At 41.8% G+C, this 26,428-nt stretch overlaps 1 protein-coding gene across 1 annotated transcript in view; it reads right to left on the bottom strand.

Moving 5' to 3' along the window:
• LOC134573036 (gastrula zinc finger protein XlCGF57.1-like) overlaps positions 1 to 26,428 on the bottom strand; it is a 70,812-nt gene that overhangs the window by 20,176 nt on the left and 24,208 nt on the right. Inside the window, exons 2-4 of the mRNA XM_063432416.1 lie at positions 4,207 to 4,396; positions 3,702 to 3,828; positions 1,809 to 1,910 (exon numbers count right to left, since the gene is read on the bottom strand). Coding sequence (XP_063288486.1) covers positions 1,809 to 1,910; positions 3,702 to 3,828; positions 4,207 to 4,230 — 253 coding nt within the window. The 5' untranslated portion in view covers positions 4,231 to 4,396. The remainder of the gene's footprint in view (positions 1 to 1,808; positions 1,911 to 3,701; positions 3,829 to 4,206; positions 4,397 to 26,428) is intronic.

The following is a 26,428-nucleotide window of genomic DNA, read 5'->3' as shown; positions in this document are numbered from 1 at the left end:
GAGACAAACCGAGTCAAAGGGTAATAGAGGTAAACAAGGTAGAACAGACAAGCCAGGTCAAAACCAAAGAAACTAACAGAATACAAGAGCACTGAGTGACTAGACAAGCTAGAACCACGACTGGGCAATGAACAAATGTAGAAAGCCCTATTTTATACCCTGGTTCCAAACAGGTAATCACGCCCCCGACGAATCCTCATTCGTGCTTGGGGCTTGATTGACAGATCGGGTTGGGTTGTCGTCATGACGTCGGCTACTGAACGCCGCGTCATAAAAGGAAGTGGATCCCTCGCGGCCGGCGTGTAAACGCCCGAGGGAACCGCGAGGAACGAGTGATTCAACCCTTTTGCGAGGAAGAACGTCCAAGTGTCTCACCTCCACAGAGGTAGAGACAACAGGTACCCTGACACATACGTAGTATATTTCAGCTTCTTGTTCCACTACATTGCTGTCCCACGAGGCCAATTCCCATCCTCAACTATGGAGGTATTTCGCCCCTTCAAATCATAATTAGTGTCTCGCATCATCGTCATCTTGGAAAAAGCGGTTAGGGCCTCACCTGTCATTGACAACCTATCTAGAATCCCTTCAATCATCACAAGATTCAAATACCATACCGCAACGCTCAGTAGCAAATGTACCCAACTCATAGCCTCTTATCGCCACTTGGCAACTAGTTAGGTTCCCAGGTTACCAATTTAGCTTAATTGTTTAGTCGCTTGGCATAACATAGGTCAGTCAGTACCTGGATGTTATACAGCTGCTCCCACTAACAATTTTTCTATGAGGTGTGGTTATAAATGCTGCTAGAACACAGGATATTACAGAGGGGAGGAGATAAAGAGAAGGGATAGGGATTTATAAGCATTATGATATTTAGCTTCAGGTCCGGTTTTGTAAGATGTACCAAAACACAAGTCTTGGGAAGATTCAATATTTCCTTGCAGCTAGCACCACTTACATTCATCAATATATTGTCTTACAGCCAGCATAGATTCATGTGTTCTACATCCCGCACTGGATCACAGCATTATTTTACTCAGTTTTACCAATTAATTACATCTTTAATTCCTTGAAGTTATCTTTGCTGTTGTATCAAACAAGGTACAAGTATGATTGATCATTAGGGGGCTTTGTTGATTTATATAGTTGTGAGTTTAGGCAGTTTTAATATTTTTCCCTCTTTATTCAGGCCTACCCTGTTCAACAGTTTCAGCCACACCACAACTAACTTGCTACTATTGCCATTGCCCAAATTCCATTGTATACATTGCCTTTGACCCTGACAACAAATGTAAAAGGCAGTATGCCAAGAGTTGTGAGAGGGTTTTGTTTTTTTGTCAGCCTATATCGACCCCCTCCCCCTTCCCAGCTTCCTCCTGATGTTCTGCCGATGCTTATGCTCTTTCAATAGGTGGACCTTTTTTCAGGCCTATCCCATTTGTCGGTTTCTGCACACCACAATCAACTTGCTACTACTCAAACTTTATTGTAAGGGGAACTATTATTCTTATTAACAGGGCCCTTCCATGCTCTATTTTGTCCATAGACAAGGATGATTTACAATTATTATGTACTGAATTATGATGAAATGTACGCCTGTCAATTTGTTTTTCTCTCTATAGTTCAGCAATTAAGGGGACACATAGTTGGGTTTATGGACTGGAAAACAGGGGAGGACAATAATCAACTAATTGACCTCCACCAACAACTTATCTCTACTTACAGAGTACGCACATGGAGAAGCCTAGAAAAAAGTTATCTGATTTAAAATGGAGGCCAACACCACATACATGTTTATTACTTACCAAAACCAGTATTCAAAAAATTATCCTGCAGGAGACTCCTCACATACAGCTCTTCCCCTCGCTCAATCGCTGATATAATCAATGGTTTCAAATGAATCCTTCCTGTATTTGTTTAATGAGAGAGATTATTACCAATTACATTTTAAAGCTCTTAAAGGGACTCTCCAGTGCCAGGAAAACAATCTGTTTTCCTGGCACTGCAGGTCCCCTCTCCCTCCCACCTCCCATCCCCGGTTGCTGAAGGGGTCAAAATCCCTTCAGTGACTTACCAGAGGCAGCGACGATGTCTCTCGCCGCTGCTACTTGGTCTGGCTCCTCCCCTTCATCACGTCAGCAGGCGGGGGAGACTGATCACGCCCGCCGGCGGGGGAGACCTAATGCGCATGTGCGGCGCACGCGCATTAGACCTCCCCATAGGAAAGCATTGAAAATGCTTTTCAATGCTTTCCTATGGGGATTTTAGCGACGCTGGAGGTCCTCACATAGCTATGCTCACATGTGCTATAATCCCAGAAGTGCCCTCTAGTGGCTGTCTAGTAGCCACTAGAGGAGGAGTTAACCCTGCAAGGTAATTATTGCAGTTTAGAAAAACTGCAATAATTACACTTGCAGGGTAAAAAATAGTGGGAGTTGGCACCCAGACCACTCCAATGTGCAGAAGTGGTCTGGGTGCCTGGAGTGTCCCTTTAAGCTCTTTTTAAAACTTTTTTTTACAAGTGTAGGAAAAAATACTGCTCAACAATAACATTAAAACCCCCTGCCTAATATCATGATGTTCTACCTTGTGTTGTCAAAACAGATTTAATGTGTCCATGCATGGACTTCACAAGACCTCTGAACGTGTCCTGTGGTATCTGACAGTAAGACATTAGCAGCAAATCCTTTAAGTCCTGAAAGTTGGGAGGTGGGGCCTCCGTGGATTGGATTTTCTTTTCCATCCCATCCCACAGATGCTTTTTTGGATTTAGATCTGAGGAATTTTATAGCCACATCTTAAACTCTTTGCTCCTCAAACAATTCCTGAACAATCATTGGAGTGTTGCAGGGTGCATTACCATGCTGAAAGAGGCCAGTGCGATCAAAACACCAATGCCATGAAGGGGGGATACGTAGTCTGCAACAAACTCTAGGTAGGTGGTATGTGTAAAAGTAACATCCATATGAATGTCAGCACCCAAGGATTCCCAGCACAACATTATCCAGAACATAACACTGCACTCAACTATCCACTTGTTCTAAAAGAAGTGTCATTCATCAGACCAGGCAACCTTTTTCTATTGCTCCATGGTCCAGTTGTGACGCTCATGTCCCCATTTAAGGCTACGCAGCACCATACGCAGTTGCACTGTATGTTCTGACACCTTTCTGTCATGACCAGCATTAAGTTTTTTAGCAATTTCAACAAGAGTATCTCTTCTGTGTGATCAGACCAGTTGGTCTAGTGTGATCAGACCAGATGGTCTAGCCTTTGCTCCCGACATGCATCAACGAGGCTTAGGCAACCATGACAGTGACGCTGGTTCACCGGTTGTCCTTCCTTGCACCACTTTTGGTGGGCATTAACCAATGCATACCAGGAACACCCTACAAGACTTGTCATTTTTGCGGATGCTCTGATCCAGTCGTCTATCTGTCACTAATTGGAAATGGTCAAAATAACTTAGTTGCCCATTTATCCTGCTTCCAATACATGAAATCCAATTGCTTGCTGCCTAATATATACCACCCCTTGACAGGTGCCATTGTAACAATATAATCAATGTTATTTACTTCACCAGTTAGTGGTTTTACTGTTGTGGCTGATCAGTGTATGCAAATAAATGCCACTTTTGTCCCAGATATGGATGTTTTTTATGAGAAAGATTTCCTCTAAAAAATGAGAAATGTTCTTACCCAGAGACCTGAGGGTCAGGTAATTCTCCATCATCACATTCATGTAGAGCTCCTTCTCTACTTTACTCAAACAGACCCACTCCTCTTCAGAGAAGTAAACAGCTACTTCCTCAAACTCGCATTGCTCCTAGATAAGAAATGTATTTGTTAAAGATCACCAATCTACAACAGGATTATTTGTCCAGACATAAACTTTATCAATTACAAGCTATGGCCTCAATGTCATTTTTTTAAAGCTTTTCTATTGCTTACATTCTGTTAGAATTTTTTTTTAAATGATTTATCAACAAAAATTCCCATAGATATTAATGGTAAGTTCTGTAGATAAATAAATTTGAAAACAGATTGTGATAATTTAAAAAAACATATCCAAAATAATTTGCCTTGCTATATAGAATATTTTCTTTCTTTCTCTCTGCCATGTCATTGAGTAATGCTTCCCTATTAGAAAGGCAGGAAGATTGGATAAGACAAGAGAAGTGTATTTTGTGAATTTAACCCTTACCTCTCGGTTTAGCTGGAAGTCCATCTCTGAGACTTGATCCAAGAAGCTCTCAATCACCTCCACCTTCTTCTAGTTTATTGTCCAGGAGTCAGTGGATGTGCTTGCCTTCTCCAAACACTCTGGTGCTGGTAGAGATTGGTGACCTTGCTGTTTCCAAGGATCACGGTCATAAACCAAAGGAATGAACCTACTGTATAAATATATACCCGTCAGGCTTTCTCAAACATGAAATGAGTGTGCATGTTAGGTTTGTCTTTGTTTCCATATTAAGACATTGTTTTGGCTTATTAATGATATGGCATATTAATCTGAGAATTAGTTTCTTCCTTATACTACACAGTAAGTGGATAATAAGAGGTTGTCACACACACTATCCTGATATACACAAAAGGTATATGCACAAAAAGAGCACGCTATTCCTATATACACAAAGAGTATATGGGGTTCCATGCATGTTATCCTGATACAGAAGGAGGTATATATGCATTAACTGGGTCCCATAAACATTCCTAAAATACACTGAGCCTATATATACACAATAAATGGGTCACACTATCCATATATACAAAGGGAAATTTGATCATAAATTCACTGTCTTGTTGTGGGGAAAATCTATTGAAAGCTCCAATATTTCTATAGTGGCAAAACAAGTAGCCAAATGGTTAAAACAAACTAATAAAATAATACAAACTTAAAGGGACACTCTGGTCACAATATTCACTTTATTGTTAAGCAACTCTATCACAAGCCCTCCAAAATGAGTATTTCATAAAGAAAGAAACTTTACCAAATACTCACATTGACTGAAATCCAACTAAGTCAAAGGATATACTAAGACAAAGTAAGGACTACATTTGTCTTGGTATTTTCATCCACTTGACAAAAGGTGGAGCTACCTTTTGACAAGCTTGTTATTTCAGAAAGCCATTATCAGACTATAGAGGGGAAAAAGCTCTGTCTAGGGAGGATTTAGCGGGATCCTTCCAAAGCCTCTGTGCTTTACTGGCATGCAATGCATCTGAGGCGCCAGGAGCTAAAGAGAATGTGGGAAATCAAGATGGCGGTGCCTGCAAGGAACAGTTTCAGGTAACAAAACTCGCTTTGCCCCGTAGATCATTATATATATAATGTGTGTGTAAATGTAATTGTGGAAGGGGTTACCCGGCTTTTAAATACACAGACCTCCCCTTCCTCTGGGCTGAGACTGCCTGGTTCATTACAGAACCATCTACTTCCAGTTCAAAGGCAACACAAACTGCCTAAACTCCAAACAAGCTGGTCAGGCCTAGTGTGGCCTACACGAGTATTCATTTTACCTCACTCTAGGGAAAAACAGCTGCCTCCTTCGAAGCTCATGGGGCCCTGCTGCATCTGGCCCAGCTGTGGCTTTTCTTGTTGCCGTTTATTACAACAAAACCGTAAGTTTGTTGATTCAGCCCGCATTGGGCCATGCTGTCCCTGACATTCCACATGTACTCGCCCCATGTTCAGCCTTTCACTTACTAGGGAGGCATTCGCAGTTCAGTCCGTATTCTGCCCTCATTCAGATATGGCAATTTTCACTACCAACGTGAATGTGGCCTATTTTAATCATACATTGCATCACAGTGATACCTCAATTAGGTTCATGCATTCTGCTTACTGTATTCGGCCCTCATTCGGATTTGGCTATTTTCACTACTAACGCAAATTTGGCCTATTTTAATTATACATAGCATCACAGTGATACCTCGATTCAGTTCATGTATCATGAATTTTGCTCACTGTATTCAGCCCTCATTTGGCCATATTACTTTTATCATATGCAATTCATTTAGTCACCCTGCATTTTTATGTTTAATGCTATGCCATATATTTAGTTTTTCATAATTGCAGATTATTATTGTCGGGTTCATATACTTGTCAGCTTTGAGGCGATCAGCATATGTTACTTATGTTCACCCGGCCTCTGCCCGCTTTAGTACCTATATGTATGCCATTGGGCCTACATTGTTTAATGGTGTTGCTACTGACTGTCTAAATTTATGTCAGGCCCAAACTTGGGCATATACTTGTGGTTAGCATTTATGGTACTACCTGTTCATAATCTTATTTCACTGTCCATCACTACTTACATTGTTTAAGCCCTATCTGGGCTCCTCGCAAGCCTGGTTAAGTGTACCGTAACATAATGTTGGTCATAATTATGTCTGTACTATGGTTATACGAGCATATTCACAGCCCTCATCAAAATGTTAATTTTACACTTCAAGTCAAGACATGTCACGAACTAGGGCCTCCACTTGGGTGTCACCAATAACATACTAAACTGCAACCGGTCTACTCAAATATTTTCAACATTCATTAAACGCCATTTAATTGTCTCATTATGCACCTGTAACTTCTCATTAGGCTCTCATTTGGCCACCCTGCATTTAGGTATAGTCAAGTTGGGCCCTCATTTGCCCTTCACTATCCTAGGAAAGTGAGGGGTGTGCTAAACAGTGTGAAAACAATATGTATACTTATCAAAAGAGTGGTAACTGCATACACGTAGAAAAATTAAAATAAAATAAAAAAGCACAGCTTTTGATGAAAAAAAGGCACAAACTTTTCTAAAAAAAAAAAAAAAAGTGCAATTATTAAATCCCCATGAGAGATGCAGGACATCACACATATACGTTTATATTGGGCCCTCACTCGGCCTTCCACAATATAGGCTTCATATGGCTCTCAGTGGGCAACCAACTACGATCAGTGCCATGTTAATCAAGCGTCTCATCATTATTATCTCTAACAGTCCTACCGCTCGGGCCTCTTACGGGTCAGGTTGGTTATATACACGTTATGATATGGAGCAGGTCTGCCATATTGCATCACTATGTGAAAACTGCAACTGCTCCACAGATCAACAACCATTAACCAACCCACATCATAACACTTCATACACCCGCTAATTCTCATACTGCCTTTAAATGGCTGCCCATGAATCGGAATGAACTCTTACGGCCTTCTACTCCTATACCTTTACACAGGGATCTCACTAGGCCTTCACTTACAGTTCGGCCTTCTTGTCATTGGGGGTTATATATTTCCCTATTATACTGTGTTTAAGTACACCACTCAGTGTAAAAATAAAAATACATAAAACCAAATCGAATACCAGAACATCACTACTCTCCATCCGCAATTCATAGTCCTTTTCTACAACTTTGTTCATGGCATAATCATTACTTTACATACAATAATTACCTATTATACACCCTGCAGCTCGAGACTTACATTTGGTAATATGGGCTTTCCGCTGCAATACCTCTACACGCGGCCCTCACTCCATATATTACATATGGCCCTCTGTGGGCAATCCACTACGACACAATTTCTGCCACACATTTGGGAAATTACATACAACATTTCCAGCTTTACAAGGGTCAACTACAACCCTGTCATACTACGGTTCACTATTCCTTTCAGCCTTGTTTTGCCCACGCAATAACTTCCTAAATTCATAGCTAGAGCCTCTCAGAGCCACTTGGCAATTAGTAGGGCCTCACCTTTCCTTCAGTTAGATCATTTTTCGCAATTCGGCACTATGCAACCTGCCAGTTGTAATACGATCACCTACATGACTGTCACAAATACTCTACATGTAGATGTTTCCCACCTCAGAACTAGTGAGATATTTCTATCCAAGCTCCCCAGCCAAACCCTTCACCCCACCTAGTCCATGCACTCCAGCCGTAACCCAGGATACCCCAGCCCCAGTTCCTGGCGATCTTGTATCATTCCACTTTTACTGCGAAGCTCTGACATAAAGGAGTGCCATTCCCTTCTTTGCCTCGGAAAAATGTGCTGTATAGACTCCGGTTTCCAGGTCTGGGTTACCCTATCTTGTGTCAGCACCCAAGCTGAGAAAACAGACAGCATGACAGGAATGTAGGCCATGATGGCTCCCATCCTTTCATCCTTATGAACAACTGTTGACACTAGTGACGTTTAGAATCTTCTGACTTTGGACGTCTTACCCTCCCATGTAGTACCCTACATCATGCTCCTTACTTCCATCCCCTCAGTGTTACACCGCCAGTTGCTATCCAGCACAGTTCCTCGTCTAGTGTTATTATCTGTATAGTAAGTTCCCCTGTCCTTTGGAAGAACATAGCTACAAGAAGTTCAAAGCTAGGGAACACAGATGGTACAATCAGATTGTTCCGTATTCGTACTTGCCTTTTGTCACTAAAAAGGCGTCCCCTCAATACTCAAACTTGCCCTCCTCTAGTTGAGTTTCTAATTACAGGTTTCCCAGTAGGTTTCCGCACAGGCGTCATTCCACTTAGATAAGGCATTAATTAGGGTTTGTCCTAACCTCCAATCTACTAGTTAAGACTCATTCAACTTAATTACTATTAGTGGCAGAATCAAGTATTGGTTTCTTGCTGGCGCCCTTCTGACAACCTCTTTATTTGCCGGTGCACCTACCATATTAGCCTAATTAATAGAAATCCACTGCTGAATTTTATTATCGGCTACTCGTTCTTTAAAGTTCCCAGAATTAGGCCATGGTATTTTGCCTATCTTAAGGGCCACTGTAGCGGAGTAGTAGTATAATCCACAGTATTTCCGTTGGTAGTAGGATTCAGCATACAAAGTACAGGTAGGGTAAATACAATCTCTCCAAAGAACTAGACGACACATAGTTTGGGAGTCAACTGAGCTTTTATTCCAATGCACCTGTTTACACCCTGTTCCAAATTATTAAGCAAATTATATTTTTTTCATTTACCTAAATAATTGATGTAAATAACAGCATAATTCTCCTGTTATCAACTATTAAGAATACAATTGAAATTTTATTGAACCAATCTCCTAATGATGAAAAAAAAAAATGTAAACATAAAAAAACTTAAAATACACTGTTCCAAATTATTACGACCCCTTATTTGATAGCAGCTTCACAAGTCTTGCATCCATTGAACTTGTGAGTTTTTGGACAGTTTCAGCTTGAATTTGTTTGCAAGATGGCAGAATAGCCTCCCAGAGCTGCTGTTTGGATGCAAACTGCCTCCCACCCTCATACATCTTTTGCTTGAGGATGCTCCAAAGGTTAATAGGATTGAGGTCAGGGGAGGATGGAGGCCACACCATGACTTTCTCTCCTTTTTTCCCCATAGCAGCCATTGATGCAGAGGTATTCTTTTGCAGCATGAGATGGTGCATTGTCATGCATGAAGATGATTTTATTACGGAAAGCATAGTTCTTCCTCCTGTACCAGGGAAGAAAGTGGTCAGTCAGAAACTCCACATACTTTGCAGAGGTCACCTTTACACCTTCGGGGACCCTAAAGGGGCCGACCAGCTCTCTTCCCATGATTCCGGCCCAAAACATGACTCCATCACCGCCTTGCTGACGTCGCAGCCTTGTTGGAACAGGGTGGCCGTCCACCAACCATCCACTACTCCATCCATCTGGACCATCCAGGGTTGCACGGCACTCATCAGTGAAAAGGACTGTTTGAAAATTAGTCTTCATGTATTTTTCTGCCCAATGCAGCCATTTCTGCTTGGGAGCATTGGTTAGTGGTGGCCGAATACAAGGTTTATGCACAGTTGCAAGACTCTGGAGGACTCTACACCTTGATGTCCATGGGACTCCAGAGGCACCAGCAGCTTCAAATATATGTTTGCTGCTATGTAATGGTATTTTAGCAGCTGCTCTCTTGATCCGATGCATGGATCTGGCAGAAATCTTCCTCAATGTGCCTTTACCTGCACAAATCCGTCTGTGCTCTCAATCAGCCACAAATCTCTTAATAGTGTGATTATCACGCTTAAGTTGTCGGGAAATATCTAATGTTTTCATACCTCATCCAAGGCATTTAACTATTTCACTCTTTTCGGCCGCAGAGAGATCCTTTTTCTTCCCCATAGTGCATGAAAATGGTGATCTGCTTAATAATGTGGAACACCCTCCCTTAGTAGTTTTTCTTTAAATTGGGCTCACCTGGCAATCTAATTATCACAGGTGTCTGAGATTGATTTCTGTGATCAAAAGAGCCCTGAGACACAATGCCATCCATGATTTAAACTGAAAAACAAAATATTTAATCTTTGTGACACTTAACCCCTTAAGGACCAAACTTCTGGAATAAAAGGGAATCATGACATGTCACACATGTCATGTGTCCTTAAGGGGTTAAATAGAATTTGCATAATAATTTGGAACAGGGTGTGTATATACAAGCCCCCATGCATGGGGATTCCATAATGATATTGCAGGGGTTTTCCCCTGGTGGACTCTGTGAAAAACTTAACCTACAGTGCTATTTCCCATCATGCATTGCTGTACTGGAGAGATAATTGCGCAAGAATATACTGTTAATTACATTATCTCTCCGTACAGCAAAATATACCCTTTAACACAAAAATCTATAACTTATACAATTTTACACTGAATTGTTTGAATGACCCTTCATTGAATGGCTGGAATCTGAGCGCGCCATCTGGCAAAATACCGCTTAGATCCATTTCTTAGAATGTGAAAGCCATTCGTATGAAGGGTTTTCATACGAATGCACATGGACACTATACAATACATGCTGGCTGTTGGAATAGGTAGTTCGTGCAGTTTATTTTGTCGAGTGCCGCTATGGAATAATCATACGAACGGTATGGAAGTCCAGCGGTGTTCGTGAGGTCGAGTGGCCGATTTTAGTTCCAGGCACTCAACAACCAAACACCGCTGGGCGTTCGTAAGCAAAGATGGCCGCCGCCACGTGTTCGGTTATACGAACGGCGGCCACCCATAAAACCATTAATGTTCTGCAGTTAGAATGTGCCAGTTCGTTAATTGTAGACACACAACTCCCCTGTGTACTCTCCCGTTCGGCTGTTCATTCGTTTCACGAACAGAATAGGTCAATGTTGTTCGTGAAACTAGCGTATGAATGCCCTCAGTCTTTTAGAATGAAAAATCAACATATGAACACAGTCTTGGGCATACTGAAGTGGCTAGGTTTGCCACAGCGGCAGCCTGACTAGGAAATGCCATATTCCTCATTTTCAAGTTGCTCCCTGTGGCATTTGGAGCAGAGAGATACCCAAACTATTCAATATAGTTGCATAATCTCTATGTAGGATCCTCTTGTATGTCAGTACTGTCCCTCAGTAATACATTCTCTACATGAGTGTAACAATTATGGAACTGAATGCCATACTCTGAAGCAGACGTGTCTTTTATATCTGGTACATCCTTTGGAACTCTGTCTCAACTAACCTTTGGTCCCTACACCAATTTTAATTTCTGAAAATACATTAGACTTGATTTCATTGCAGTTCAGCCTCCCCGCAGACTAAGTCCAGTGTATCAGGGAAAGGGAAAATCCTTTCTGGGCAACGATTCCTGTTTCCCATATGGATCTGCAGTCTCTCCTTGGTCCTCTGAACTTTACCAGGCACCTTACACAAGGTAGCGCATTCATTTCCCATCCACTCAACCTGCTCCCAGGATCACCTGTCAACAATAGCCCTGTTACATTCTACACATGCTTGAGTAGTCCTGTTCATGTCTCTAAACTTTCTACCCCACCAGAATAGGGAAACCATGTTAACTCCACCATGGTCCCTCATTTCTGGACTAATACAGCCACCCAAACACTGGATAGCAGCCAATTTCATAGTTAACTGGGCCTGTGACACATTTCCCATACTGCTAATTTTTTAGTAAATTAGCAGTATGGGAATTATAACTGTTCAGTCCCCCTCACTAACAATAATAAGGTTGATTAGGAAGAGATCTGTCCGGCAGCATCACAGAAACTTTACTTTATTCACATACCCATACCAGGGTGTAACAACATAGCAACAGATGAGGTGACTCAATCACAATTTTTCGTATTCCAAACTCTCCCGCGGCGGCCAAACGACCTACCAAACCCCTGCATTCCAGGATTCCACAAGTAACACTCTCTGCCAATGCCACCTGTTCATGCGCTGGGCTCTGGCCATTTTCAATAAACTCACTTCCTGCATATCAAATCATACTTATTTGATTCCATGGCGGCGTTCATATATTTTTTGCAACCTCAATCTTTAACTAGCTTACAACACTTATGTAGCGGAGTAGTAGTATAATCCACGGTATCTCCGCTGGTAGTCAGGATTCAGCATACAAAGTACAGGTAGCGTAAATACAATCCCTTTTCCCCAAGAACTAGACGACACATAGTTTGGGAGTCAACTGAGCTTTTATTTCAATGCAACCGTTTATATACAAGTCCCCATGAAAGGGGTTTCCATAATGGCATTCAAGGGGTTTTTCCCTGGTGAACTCTGTGGAAAACTTAACCTGCAATGCCATTTCCCATCATGCCTTTCTGTACTGGAGAGATAATTGCGTAAGAGTATACTGTTAATTACATTATCTCTCCGTACAGAAAAATATACCATTTAACATAAAAATCCATAACTTGTACAATTTTACACTGAATTGTCCGAATGACCCTTAATTGAATGGCTGGGATCTGAGCGAAATACCACTCAGATACATTCGTTAGAATAGGAAAGCCATTCGAATGAAGGGGTTCATACGAATAGACATTGACAGTACAATCTGTCAAACGCCGCTCTATCTGCACGAATGGGGCAAACATACGAACGACATGGAAGTCCAGCGGTGTTCGCGAGGTCGAGTAGCCAATTTTAGTTCCAGGCACTCGACGACCAAACACTGCTGGGCGTTCGTAAGCAAAGATGGCCGCCGCCACGTGTTCGGTTATACGAACGGCGGCCACCCATAAAAACCATTAATGTTCTGCGGTTACAATGTTGCCAGTTCGTTAATTGGAGACACACGACTCCCCTGTGTGGTCTCCCATTCGGTTGTTCATTCGTTCCACGAACAGTACATTTCACTATGGTTTGTGAAACTAGCATACGAATGCCCTCAGTCTTTTGGAGTATAAAAGTAACACGTGGACCCAGTCTCTGATATACTGAAGTGGCTAGGTTTGCCACAACTTACTTAAGTTACTCAAAAACAACCGTAACATTTCCAGGTCATTCTAAAATAATACGCACTGCTCCTACTACCTCTAGTAATATCCCAGTTCATATTACTGAATGGCTGGGACAGAAGAGTCATCTGCATATGCCATATATATCCCGCAACCTGAGAGGGAATTGAGACATGCATTTAAGTATTGGTTATGTAATGTCAACCGTCAGAGTATCTACATTGGCAGACATTTTGTGTTAAGATAGAAATTAAAAATGTATACTGTAAGTTGTCTTTGCATTTTGTAACAAATTGCAAAGACAGACACATTTTTTTCTCTATATATACTCTATTCAGCATTGAGCAGAGGAATGTGACTAATGTAAACATTGGCAGAGATAAGACATGATGTTTGCAGCAGAAAGGGGGTTGATAGCAACAACCCAGATACTCATATATACACACATATAACTAACTATAATTATGTGTAATTCTATATAAATAGTAGTAGTTCATAATATTAGAATATTCATGGATATAATATCAATGATTAAATACTATATTATTTACTAACGTTCGTGGAATATGTTTAATAGACAAGTATAAATCATATACTTTGCTGGTGGTAATCTAAAGTTAGATCCAGAGACACCTTCCAAGGGAATCTCTCAGTAACACAAACAAACTGATCAGAATAATCTGCAGAGGATCCACCTTTATCCTGGAGCCTGTGAGTGTGGAGACAAGTTCATAAAATAAGATTAATTAGAGAGAATAAACCATCAGATGAAGGTAATACTGAGACTGTGCAATAAGTGTCTATAACAGGGTCTCAAATTCAAATTACAGGAGGGACAATGGTCTAGCCGTTTTGTCTTGGAGGCCTTAGATTTATATCGCAAGATGGGCATATTTACACCCAAATTCTTACTCCCGTACACAGTGGTGTATCTTGCATTTGTGCTGCCCTAGGCACGACTAAATTCAGGCACCCCCCTAATCTAAATTTGCCCCACCACATCATGTCAAGGCCATTTTTCTGACTGACAGACGTACGCCCTCATTGACACATGCACTGACATACACTCACTGACAGATACACAGTCATTGGCACACGCATACAGTCATTGGCACACACACTGTTTAAACAACCCACACTTTCAATGACAGACACACAAACACTGACACACCCATTCACTGACAGGCACACACTCTCAGACCCACATACACCGACATACACACACTGACACAAACATACTAAGTGCTACACACAGAAAACCAGACACAGAATAACAGATAACACTAAAGTAATTCATTTACTTTTTAAATATTAAGGATCTGATACAAAGTTCCATTGTAAGGAATGGTGAAATTACGGCTACAGGTGTCAAAATTCAAATGTTATGACACCAAAACCAGACAGTAAGTCTGGAAAACGAAACTTTGAAGTTTGACAGCTTTTTGACGAATAGGTATCATAAAGATAGCCCAGATGACGTTAAACTCATCACAAAATTCAGTTAACCCATTATACAAAATAGTAAATGGACCCCCTGGCAAGAATTTTCTGTGATGTAATTGTCCCATCTACTGACCAAAATCTAGATGATAGTCTGTAGGGAAGACACGTCCACCTAACTCTATTGGTCACTGTCAACTAGTGACGTATAGAGAAATTCTCCTTTAAAAATTAAGGACAAAGGAGAGAAAGACACTCTCTGGGGATGGGACCTCTAACAACTAAGATCTGACATCTGAAGCAAGAATGAGGACACACGTAACTTTCTCTATCTCTTCCAATTAATTCTGGAACTTTGAAAAATCCTAACACTTGTCTCTTCAACTGAAAACTTTCCTATTTCCCACAATTCTCATACATACTTGCATTCACCATTTCATGGAATATGCCTCTAGGCCTGAAAAAGAAATTCTACAAAGAGAACTGGTAATTATGCTGGCTTTATTCAATTTAATTTAATTAATTTTACGAAAACAGAAATATATCTGGATAAGAATAAGCGAATAATATATGTACTGGTAATTTGCCAAAAATAGCATATCAGCTATTAAGCAGAGATATTGACTTATCTGGTTTAGGGATAGTCATCTTTAATTAGGAAAGTTAAAATTCTGCAAACGTAACATTTGGTTAGAATTATTATCAGTCATTGGATGAGAAAGAAATGGTTAACTGATCTGGTATGAAAAATATTGTATTGGCATTGCAATATAAAAGATATTCTGTCTATGGGACTTGTAACCAGCAGTGAGAAAGTTAATTCAGTTAGTCAGACAGTCAGCAAGTTTGTATTGCCTTGTGCTGGCTGTGAGATGCAGCGTGTCTTGTGTTAAGGAATGTCTAATTGACCAAGATGAATCATACTGAAATTTGCATTTATACATTTGTTGCTAAATGAATTGTCTGTATACAGTGGTAAACCATTGCCATTGCAATAATTGTCATATAATTACTTTATACTTAAAGGGACACTATAGTCACCCAGACCACTTCAGTTTAATGAAGTGGTCTGGGTGCCAGGTCTCTCATGTTTTAACCCTTCAGATGTAAACAGAGCAGTTTCAGAGAGCCACTAGAGGTGCATCTGTGACGCTGGATGCGAATTTTGCATCCATCGGAAAGCATTGAGAAATGCTTTCCTATGGACTGTTCGAATGCGCGCGCGGCACTTGCCGTGCATTGCGCATTCCGCTCCTCTCAGGCGCTGACGTCAGCGGGTGAGGAGAGCTCACCAGCACAGAGGGAGCCGGCGCTGGATTAAGGTAAGCCGCTGAAGGGGTTTTGACCCCTTCAGCGCCACGGGAGAGGGACCCTGAGGGTGAGGGTCCCCCAGGGATTATACAGGGTCAGGAAAACTGCTTTATTTTCCTGACATTATAGTGATCCTTTAACCCCTTAACGACGGAGGACGGTTCAGGACCGTCATCGGCATTTTTCCATTGCCGACCGATGATGGTCCTGAACCGTCCTAACTTTAAGATGTACTTACCCGATCGCCGTCGTTCCCCCGGCGGCGATCGGCGGTGCTCCCGTTGTGGGGAGACTACCTGCAGCCCAGACAGTCTCCCCATGGCGAATTAGGACCACTGTGGCCATGTGATCGCTCAATAGGGCGACCACATGGTCACAATAGGTGTCCATGTGTCTGCCTGCAGGGGGACTGTCTGTGCTGACAGGCAGTCTCCCTGCAACTGTAAAATCAAAGAAAAAATAAAGTTAAAGTTAATAAAAAAATAATAATTATATATGTGTGTATATATATATGATATATAGACATATATTATATCTATATAATATATATCTATATATCATATATATATATATAATGTCATACTAAGTGTATTTTTATATTAATATGTCCATATATTAATATAAAAATACACTTATAATTAAATTACACACGTATATATATAATATATATAATAACTATATATATTGTATATATATATATATTATTATAAAATACAAATAATAAGTAATTAAAATTAAATTAAACATGTAAAAATAATAATAAAAATTAAAAAAAAAATTATATATCTATACGAAATTTTATTCTAACTGTATTTTGATATTAATATATATATATATTTATATCAAAATACACTTAGAATGAAATTGTATATATATCTATGTATATATAAATAAATAAAAAGAATACGAACTATTCATATGTCCATATACAAAATTACATAAATAATTATATAAATATACACGTAGACTTCAAATATATAAATATGCATATATATTTAAATTCTACGTGCGTATTTATGTAATATTTTTACATAATTAAGTTATTTTATTGATTGCAATTTAAGGGACCTGCCTGCCAACCCAGGCCGAAAGTCCAGAGAATTTAATTTGCTATCACTGTATTTGACCCTGTAACGTTCTACGACACCCTAAAACCTGTACATGGGGGGTACTGTTTTACTCGGGAGACTTCGCTGAACACAAATATTAGTGATTCAAAACAGTAAAACATATCACAGCGATGATATTGTCAGTGAAAGTGACTTTTTTTGCATTTTTCACACACAAACAGCACTTTTACTGATGATATAATTGTTGTGATACATTTTCCAGTTTTGAAACACTAATATTTGTGTTCAGCAAAGTCTCCTGAGTATAACAGTACCCCCCATGTACAGGTTTTATAGCGGTTTTGAAAGTTACAGGGTCAAATATATGGGTCAAATATTTTTACATTGAAAATGGCCAAGTTGGTTACGTTCCCTTTGTGAGCGTATGGTAGCCCTGGAATGAGAATTACCCCCATGATGGCATACCATTTGCAAAAGAAGACAACCCAAGGTATTACAAATGGGGTATGTCCAGTCTTTTTTAGTAACTACTTAGTCACAAACACTGGCCAAAATTAGCGTTCAATTTAGTTTTTTACTTTTTTCACACACAAACAAATATGAATGCTAACTTTTGCCAGTGTTTGCGACTAAGTGGCTACTAAAAAAGTCTGGACATACCCCATATTGGATACCCTGGGTTGTCTACTTTAAAAAAAATATGTACATGTGGGGTGTTATTCAGCGATTTATTTCAGATAATAGTGTTACAATGTCACTATTGATACATTTTAAAAATGTATGTTTTGAAACCGCAATATCCTACTTGTACTTATAGCCCTATAACATGCAAAAAAATAGCAAAAAGCATGTAAACACTGGGTATTTTTAAACTCAGGACAACATTTTGAATCTATTTAGCAGTTTTTTTCATTCGCTTTTGTAGATGAGTAAAAGATTTTTCACATAAAAGTAAAAAAACATGTATTTTTTTCAATTTTTCATCATATTTTTTCATTTTTAAAAAATTAAATTACATGAGATTATATAAATAATGGTATGTAAAGAAAGACCCTTTTGTCCTAAAAAAAACTATATATAATTTGTATGGGAACAGTAAATGAGAGAGCGGAAAATTACAGCTAAACACAAACACCACAAAAGTGTAAAAGATGCCTGGTCGCAAATGTACAACATCGCAAAAACAGTCCGGTCCTTAAAGCGGCACTGTCATGCCGAATTCCGTTTTTTTTTTAACCCCCCTCCCGCCTCAACTACATCCAATCGACCCCCTAGTCATCCCCAAATGCCCCTATGCCCCCCACATTACCTATTTTTTATTCTTTATTTTCTGCCCCGATCTATATTCAGGGCGCCGCCATCTTTGTGTGGGTAGGTGAAGTCCCTGTGGGACACGTCATCTACCCACACTACACAGACTGTGAGATTCCCGCACATGCCCAGTGAAACATCTGGACATGCGAACGGGAATTTCACCTATTCATTCATTCATCAGACAGACGAATGAATGAATAGAAAAAATCAGACGAACAAACTAACACTGTGTATCAGTGTTAGTTTGTTCGTTCGGTTTATTACAAGGAGGGAGCTACCGGCGTGCAGCTCCCTCCTTGCATTATGTAAAGACAGAAGCGGCAGGGAGCAGTGCTCCCCACCACTTCATTAGCCCCCCAGGTCCTCCCCTCACTCTATGGGGGTCAATATGACCCCCATAATAGCACAAGGGAGATTCAAATCTCCCCAATGCCCCTACTCGCTATATCGCGAGTAGGGGCATGTCCACTAAACAGTGAGCAGCCTGTGGCTGCTCACTGTAAAAAAAAAAAAAAGGGTAATAAGTGGGGGACGGGGGACCTACTGTCCTCCCCCGCCGGCCCCCACCCCTGGACGGCGGGTGGGGGCCATAATGGGAATGAGGGGGGACCTACTGTCCTCCCCTCAGGCCCCCACCCCTGGGCGGCGGGTGGGGGCCATAATAGTAATAAGGGGGGGGGGACCTACTGTCCTCCCCTCAGGCCCCCACCCCTGGGCGGCGGGTGGGGGCCATAATAGTAATAAGGGGGGGGGACCTACTGTCCTCCACCCCCCGGCCCCCACCCCTGGGCGGCGGGTGGGGGCCATAATAGTAATAAGGGGGGGGGGACCTACTGTCCTCCACCCCCCGGCCCCCACCCCTGGGCGGCGGGTGGGGGCCATAATAGTAATAGGGGGGGGGGGGACCTACTGTCCCCCCCCCCGGCCCCCACCCCTGGGCGGCGGGTGGGGGCCATAATAGTAATAAGGGGGGGGGACGGGACCTACTGTCCTCCCCCCCCGGCCCCCACCCCTGGGCGGCGGGTGGGGGCCATAACAGTAACAAGGGGGGGGGGACCTACTGTCCTCCCCCCCGGCCCCCACCCCTGGCCGGCGGGTGGGGGCCATAATAGTAATAAGGGGGGGGGGGATCTACTGTCCTCCCCCCCCCCCCCGGCCCCCACCCCTGGGCGGCGGGTGGGGGCCATAACGATAATGGGGGGGGACCTACTGTCCTCCCCCCGCCCCCACCCCTGGGCGGCGGGTGGGGGCACTAAGTAAATTCCCCCCCCCCCCATCAAGGTGACTAGGGGTGCCCAAGCCCCTAGTCACCCACCCCCCAACCAAATAAAAAATGCCCCTACCTACCCCCCTCACCCTAAAAAATAGTGAGGGGGGAATAAAATTGCTAACCTGTAAAGTAAAATTAAACTTACCATTCGACGTCTTCTTTTTTCTAAAATCTTCATTTTTCAGCCCCAAAAAAGGCCAAATAAAAAACCATCATAGCCGTCGAACTAAAAATAAAATAAAAAACCCGAGCGCAAAAAAAAAACCCGACGAAAAAGAAAAAACCCGAGCGCACAAAAAAAATAATCCATCTTCACCCATGGAGGGCTCCGCGCAGACTGAGCTCCGCAGGGCTGGGCAAGGCTTATAAAGCCTTGCCCCGCCCTGCAATTAGCCTAAGAACACTCTGATTGGTGGGTTTAAGCCAATCAGAGTGCTCTTTGTCATTTTACAAGCGTGGGAAAGTTCTTTGGAACTTTCCCACGCTTGTAAAATGACACAGAGCACTGTGATTGGATGGCTTGAAATCCATCCAATCACAGTGCTCTGTGTCATTTTACAAGCGTGGGAAAGTTCTTTGGAACTTTCCCACGCTTGTAAAATGACACAGAGCACTGTGATTGGATGGATTTCAAGCCATCCAATCACAGTGCTCTGTGTCATTTTACAAGCGTGGGAAAATTCTTTGGAACTTTCCCACGCTTGTAAAATGACACAGAGCACTGTGATTGGATGGATTTCAAGCCATCCAATCACAGTGCTCTGTGTCATTTTACAAGCGTGGGAAAATTCCAAAGAACTTTCCCACGCTTGTAAAATGACACAGAGCACTGTGATTGGATGGATTTCAAGCCATCCAATCACAGTGCTCTGTGTCATTTTACAAGCGTGGGAAAATTCCAAAGAACTTTCCCACGCTTGTAAAATGACACAGAGCACTGTGATTGGATGGATTTCAAGCCATCCAATCACAGTGCTCTGTGTCATTTTACAAGCGTGGGAAAGTTCCAAAGAATTTTCCCACGCTTGTAAAATGACACAGAGCACTGTGATTGGATGGATTTCAAGCCATCCAATCACAGTGCTCTGTGTCATTTTACAAGCGTGGGAAAATTCCAAAGAACTTTCCCACGCTTGTAAAATGACAAAGAGCACTCTGATTGGCTTAAACCCACCAATCAGAGTGTTCTTAGGCTAATTGCAGGGCGGGGCAAGGCTTTATAAGCCTTGCCCCGCCCTGCGGAGCTCAGTCTGCGCGGAGCCCTCCATGGGTGAAGATGGATTATTTTTTTGTGCGCTCGGGTTTTTTCTTTTTCGTCGGGTTTTTTTTTGCGCTCGGGTTTTTTATTTTATTTTTAGTTCGACGGCTATGATGGTTTTTTATTTGGCCTTTTTTGGGGCTGAAAAATGAAGATTTTAGAAAAAAGAAGACGTCGAATGGTAAGTTTAATTTTACTTTACAGGTTAGCAATTTTATTCCCCCCTCACTATTTTTTAGGGTGAGGGGGGTAGGTAGGGGCATTTTTTATTTGGGTGGGGGGTGGGTGACTAGGGGCTTGGGCACCCCTAGTCACCTTGATGGGGGGGGGGGGGATTTACTTAGTGCCCCCACCCGCCGCCCAGGGGTGGGGGCCGGGGGGGGGGCAGTAGGTCCCCCCCCCCTTATTACTATGATGGCCCCCACCCGCCGCCCAGGGGTGGGGGCCGGGGGGGGGAGGACAGTAGGTCCCCCCCCCCTATTACTATTATGGCCCCCACCCGCCGGCCAGGGGTGGGGGCCGGGGGGGAGGACAGTAGGTCCCCCCCCCTTGTTACTGTTATGGCCCCCACCCGCCGCCCAGGGGTGGGGGCCTGGGGGGGGAGGACAGTAGGTCCCCCCCCCCCTATTACTACTATGGCCCCCACCCGCCGGCCAGGGGTGGGGGCCGGGGGGGAGGAAAGTAGGTCCCCCCCCCTACTACTATTATGGCCCCCACCCGCCGCCCAGGGGTGGGGGCCGGGGGGGGGAGGACAGTAGGTCTCCCCCCCTCTTATTACCATTATGGCCCCCACCCGCCGGCCAGGGGTGGGGGCCGGGGGGGAGGACAGTAGGTCCCCCCCCCCCTACTACGATTATGGCCCCCACCCGCCGCCCAGGGGTGGGGGCCGGGGGGGAGGACAGTAGGTCCCCCCCCCTTTATTAACATTATGGCCCCCACCCGCCGCCCAGGGGGGGGGAAGACAGTAGGTCCCCCCCCCTCATTATCTTTATGGCCCCCACCCACCGCTCAGGGGTGGGGGCCGGGGGGGGGGGGGACAATAGGTCTCCCTCCCTTATTTTACTTAACGGCCCCCACCCGTCATTTAGGGGTGGGGGGCAATATTTTTTTATTTTTTTTTCTACAGTGAGCAGCCACAGGCTGCTCACTGCTTACTAGACATGCCCCTACTCGCGGTATAGCGAGTAGGGGCATATTGTTTACTAATACCAAGTCATTTTTACTTGGTGTTAGTAAATTTGGCTGAAAGACCAGTTTAGGTCTTTCAGCCTTTTAGTAGATAGCTCCCTGATACCGTGGGAATTAGGGAGTTATCTACTAAGCGGCTGCAAGATGCAGCCACAGCAATGAATAGGATCGGAGTTTCATTCATTTGAATGAAATTCCGATCCGAACAAAGTACCGAATTGCATCCTAACACCAATGGAGAAACAGTGCTCATTCTGTTAGGATGCAATTCGGCAGTTTTGCCGGCGTTCTGTCTAAGTGACAGGACTTTCGGCAATACTGACAGGAAGCATTGTGGGAACAGGGAGGAAAGCTAGGGATCATGGGAAAATTGCTCTGACCAGCGGAAATGAAGCACACTTTGCTCCTCCGCTGGTCAGAGCTGGTCAAGCGGAGGAATCCCATAAGACAAAGAGTCCCTACTTTGTCTTATGGTTTTAAAGAAAACTAAAGAAGAATGGAAGAAATGAATAACAGATCCCGAGAGAGGGTGAGAAGAGGAAGAGATTGAGGAAAGGTAAGTTCGGCATGACAGTGCCGCTTTAACCCCTTAACGACGAGTGACGGACGAGGTCCGTCACTCAGGGGAATGCGTTAATGACGAGTGACGGACCTCGTCCGTCACCCGTTAAAATTAACCCCAGATCGCCGCAATCGCGGCGATCGCGGGGTTAATGGTGCTCCGGTCTGCCTCTGCATTAGAGGCAAACCGGGAGCACCGGATCGGGCTGTCAGAGTACATGTGCCCGCTCTGACAGCATGCCAGAGCGGGCACATGTGCTCTCTATACTCACCTCCGCCTCCCTGCACTTCCTGGTTCTGTGTGAAGTGCAGGGAGACGGATCTTCAGTGATCCTGCCCCCTGGTGGAAAGAAAACATAGTAAAATTAAAATCCCACCCCCCTTTACCCATTTTAATAAAAAATTAACCCCTTCCCTGCCAATTGATCACTGACTACAGTGATTAATTGGCAGGGATTACATTTTACTAAGATCTGATTTTTTTTTTAACCCCTGAGGGTTAATTCTTTTTTTTTTTAACCCTCAGGGGTTCAATTTATTTTATTAATTAATTTAAATATTTTAAAATTATAAATTTAGCTAGCTGGGGAGGGTGGAAGTTAGTGGGGAATTGGGGGATTTAGTATTACGCTAACTAGGGGTTAACGTTAAAAAAAGTTTAAAAATAAGCTTTAAAAAGTTAAAAAATTAAGTTAAAAAAAAAGTTTTAATAACATTTAAGTAAAAAATTTAAAAAAATAAACCCTTTACCCAGTCCAAATAAAAATTAACTCCTTCCCTGCCAGTCGATCACTGCCTACAGTGATCAAAATACAGATCACAGTATTATACTGTTCTAATTTTTTTTTTTAACCCCTGACGATTAACTTTTATTTATTTTTTAACCCTCAGGGGTTAAATTTATTTAATTAACTAATTTAAATATTGTATAATTAAATATTTTGCTAGCTGGGGTGGGTGGGAGTTATGGGAAAATGGGGAATTTACTGTTAGTGCTGCTTACTGCTAGTTAGGGGTTAACGTAAAAAAAAAGCTTAGAAAAATGTTAAATCTGTAAAAAAAAGTTTTACAAAAGTTTAGGAAACTTTAAAAAAATGAATAATCAAAACAAAAGTTTAAAAAATCGTTTTAAAAAGTAAAAAAATACATTTAATAACGCTCATTACCACTACACCTGGTACAAGCTAGCGGAAAAATGATCCCACGCTAAGGTTCAAAATATGCCTTTTGAAATACCCTGGGATGTCTTCTTTAAGAAATGGTATGGCTTTATGGGGTATTTGGATTATATAGCCTGGTAAAATACTCTAAAATGGGACATGGGCACAGCGTAAAAATTCAAAATTTGAAAAAAAAATGGAATGGCTGTGTCCCAAATGTGCCCCTCCGATGTCCACATATACCTGGCAAAGGTACATACGGGGGTATTTTTGTACTCAGCAGACATAGCTGAGCAAAATATGAAGTATTATACAGTGGTAGTACACATATGGTTTGCAAAATATACTGTGCAAACTCACTTTGTGTGTCAAAAAGGCAGAAAAAAACGCTTATAACCACTACACCTGGTACACGCTAGCGGAAAAATGATCCCACGCTAAGGTTCAAAATATGCCTTTTGAAATACCCTGGGGTGTCTACTTTAAGAAATGGTAGGCCTTTGTGGGGTAGTTTGAATTTAAAACCTGCAAAGATGCTTGGAAATTGCACATAGGCCCGGCGTCAAAATTCAAAGTTCGGTCAAAACTGATATGGCTTGGTCTCCTATATGGCACTGTAGCTTCACAAAATAGTGCCATAGACATACAATGGGGGTGTCCTTTTATTTAGAAGACTTAGCTGAGCATAATTTGGGGGGTTTGAACTTAGTGGCACATATGAAATATACAAAATGCCCAGCAAAAATGCAATCCGTATGTAAAAAATGCACAAAATTATTTTTTACCACATACTTTGGCATGTAATGGTAAAAAAATGGGGGCATGTTAAGGCACAATATGCACCTTATGAGATACCCTGGAGTGTCTTCTTTTACAAATGGTAGGCCTTTGTGGGGTGTTTTGAACAGTCAAACTGTTATAATACCCCAAATGGAAGCATAGGCTCATTAAATCCGTCTCTCAAAATTCTACTGTGAATACTGAAAAGGACAGGTCTCCTGTATGGCACTGTAGCTTCACGAAATAGTGCCATAGACATACAATGGGGGTGTACTTTTACTCAGAAGACTTAGCTGAGCATAATTTGGGGGGTTTGAACTTAGTGGCACACATGAAATATACAAAATGCCCAGCAAAAATGCAATCCGTATGTAAAATATGCACAAAATTATTTTTTACCACATACTTTGGCATGTAATGGTAAAAAAATGGGGGCATGTTAAGGCACAATATGCACCTTATGAGATACCCTGGAGTGTCTACTTTTACAAATGGTAGGCCTTTGTGGGGTTTTTTTGAACAGTCAAACTACTATAATACCCCAAATGGAAGCATAGGCTCATTAAATCCGTCTCTCAAAATTCTACTGTGAATACTGAAAAGGACAGGTCTCCTATATGGCACTGTAGCTTCACGAAATAGTGACAAAGACATACAATGGGGGTACCGTTGTACTCAGCAGAAGTAACTGAACACATAATAAAACTTTGTACAGGAATAGCACACACCAACTTTACAAAATACACATGAGAAGTTCTTTGTTATAAGTTTGTGTGCGAAAACCCCCAAAAAACACAATTTTACTCCAATATTTAGCAGAGGTTGGCGGTAAAATGGCTACGTAGAAAGTGTCAAAACAACCTTAGGTAAATAGCCTGTGGTGTCTACTTTATATAAATATATACTTTTGTGTGGCAATTTTGTTTTCTTTTATGGCTATTAGGCTTACAAGACAAACATACCAAATTCTAAAATCGCTCCACATAAAAAGTTTATTTTACTCCTTGTGCTTTGTGACCTGTAACTACCAAAAAAAACTTAAAATCCCAGACACATTATATATTCTGTAATTCAGAACAACTAAATGAATTTATTTTTAATTACTTTCCTTAACCTGCACTAATTATGTACACATTAATATTGCAAAAACTGTAAAAAAAACACACAAAAATTCATTTTTTTGCATATTTCTGTATTTTTTTTATAATAAATAAGCATTTATATATATATGTGTTACATCAAATTAAAGCCCTTTCTGTCCTTTAAAAAACGGTATATAATATGTGTCGGTGCAATAAATTAGTAAAATGCAAATTGCAGTTGAACGCAAATAGCAAAAAATGCAAAAAATGCCGTTGTCATTAAGTGAAAGACAAGCTTCTGAAGCTCTGTCCTTAAGGGGTTAAGGGGTTAAGGACTGAGCCAAACGTTGTGAACAAAACAAAACGTAAACAAAACCTGGCATTTGCGCTATATGTCTGTCCAACCGTAATTCACCTCTTTCATATTAAATGCACCCCCCCCCCTTATTATATATCATTATTTTATTCAGGGGAAACAGGACTTTCATTTAATAGCATTATATTTAGCTATGAAACATAATTTAATATGAAAAAAATGGGAGAAAATAAGAAATGTTGTAATTTTTTTAGTTCTACATGACATTTTAACTGTCAATGTCATAATACTGTTTGCTTTTACTGCAATAAAATACACATATTTGTATTCAGCAAAGTCTCACGTGTAAAACAGTACCCCTATGTACAGGTTTTATGGTGTTTTGGGAAGTTACAGGGTCAAATATAGCACGTTACATTTGAAATTCAAATTCGCCAGATTGGTTACGTTGCCTTTGAGACTGTATAGTAGCCCAAGAATTA

The sequence above is a fragment of the Pelobates fuscus genome, chromosome 1, assembly GCF_036172605.1.
Source record: "Pelobates fuscus isolate aPelFus1 chromosome 1, aPelFus1.pri, whole genome shotgun sequence".
In the NCBI taxonomy this organism is placed as follows: Eukaryota; Metazoa; Chordata; class Amphibia; order Anura; family Pelobatidae; genus Pelobates; species Pelobates fuscus.
The sequence above is the reverse complement of the archived record's forward strand: the minus strand, read 5'-3'. Positions and strand labels throughout refer to the sequence as shown.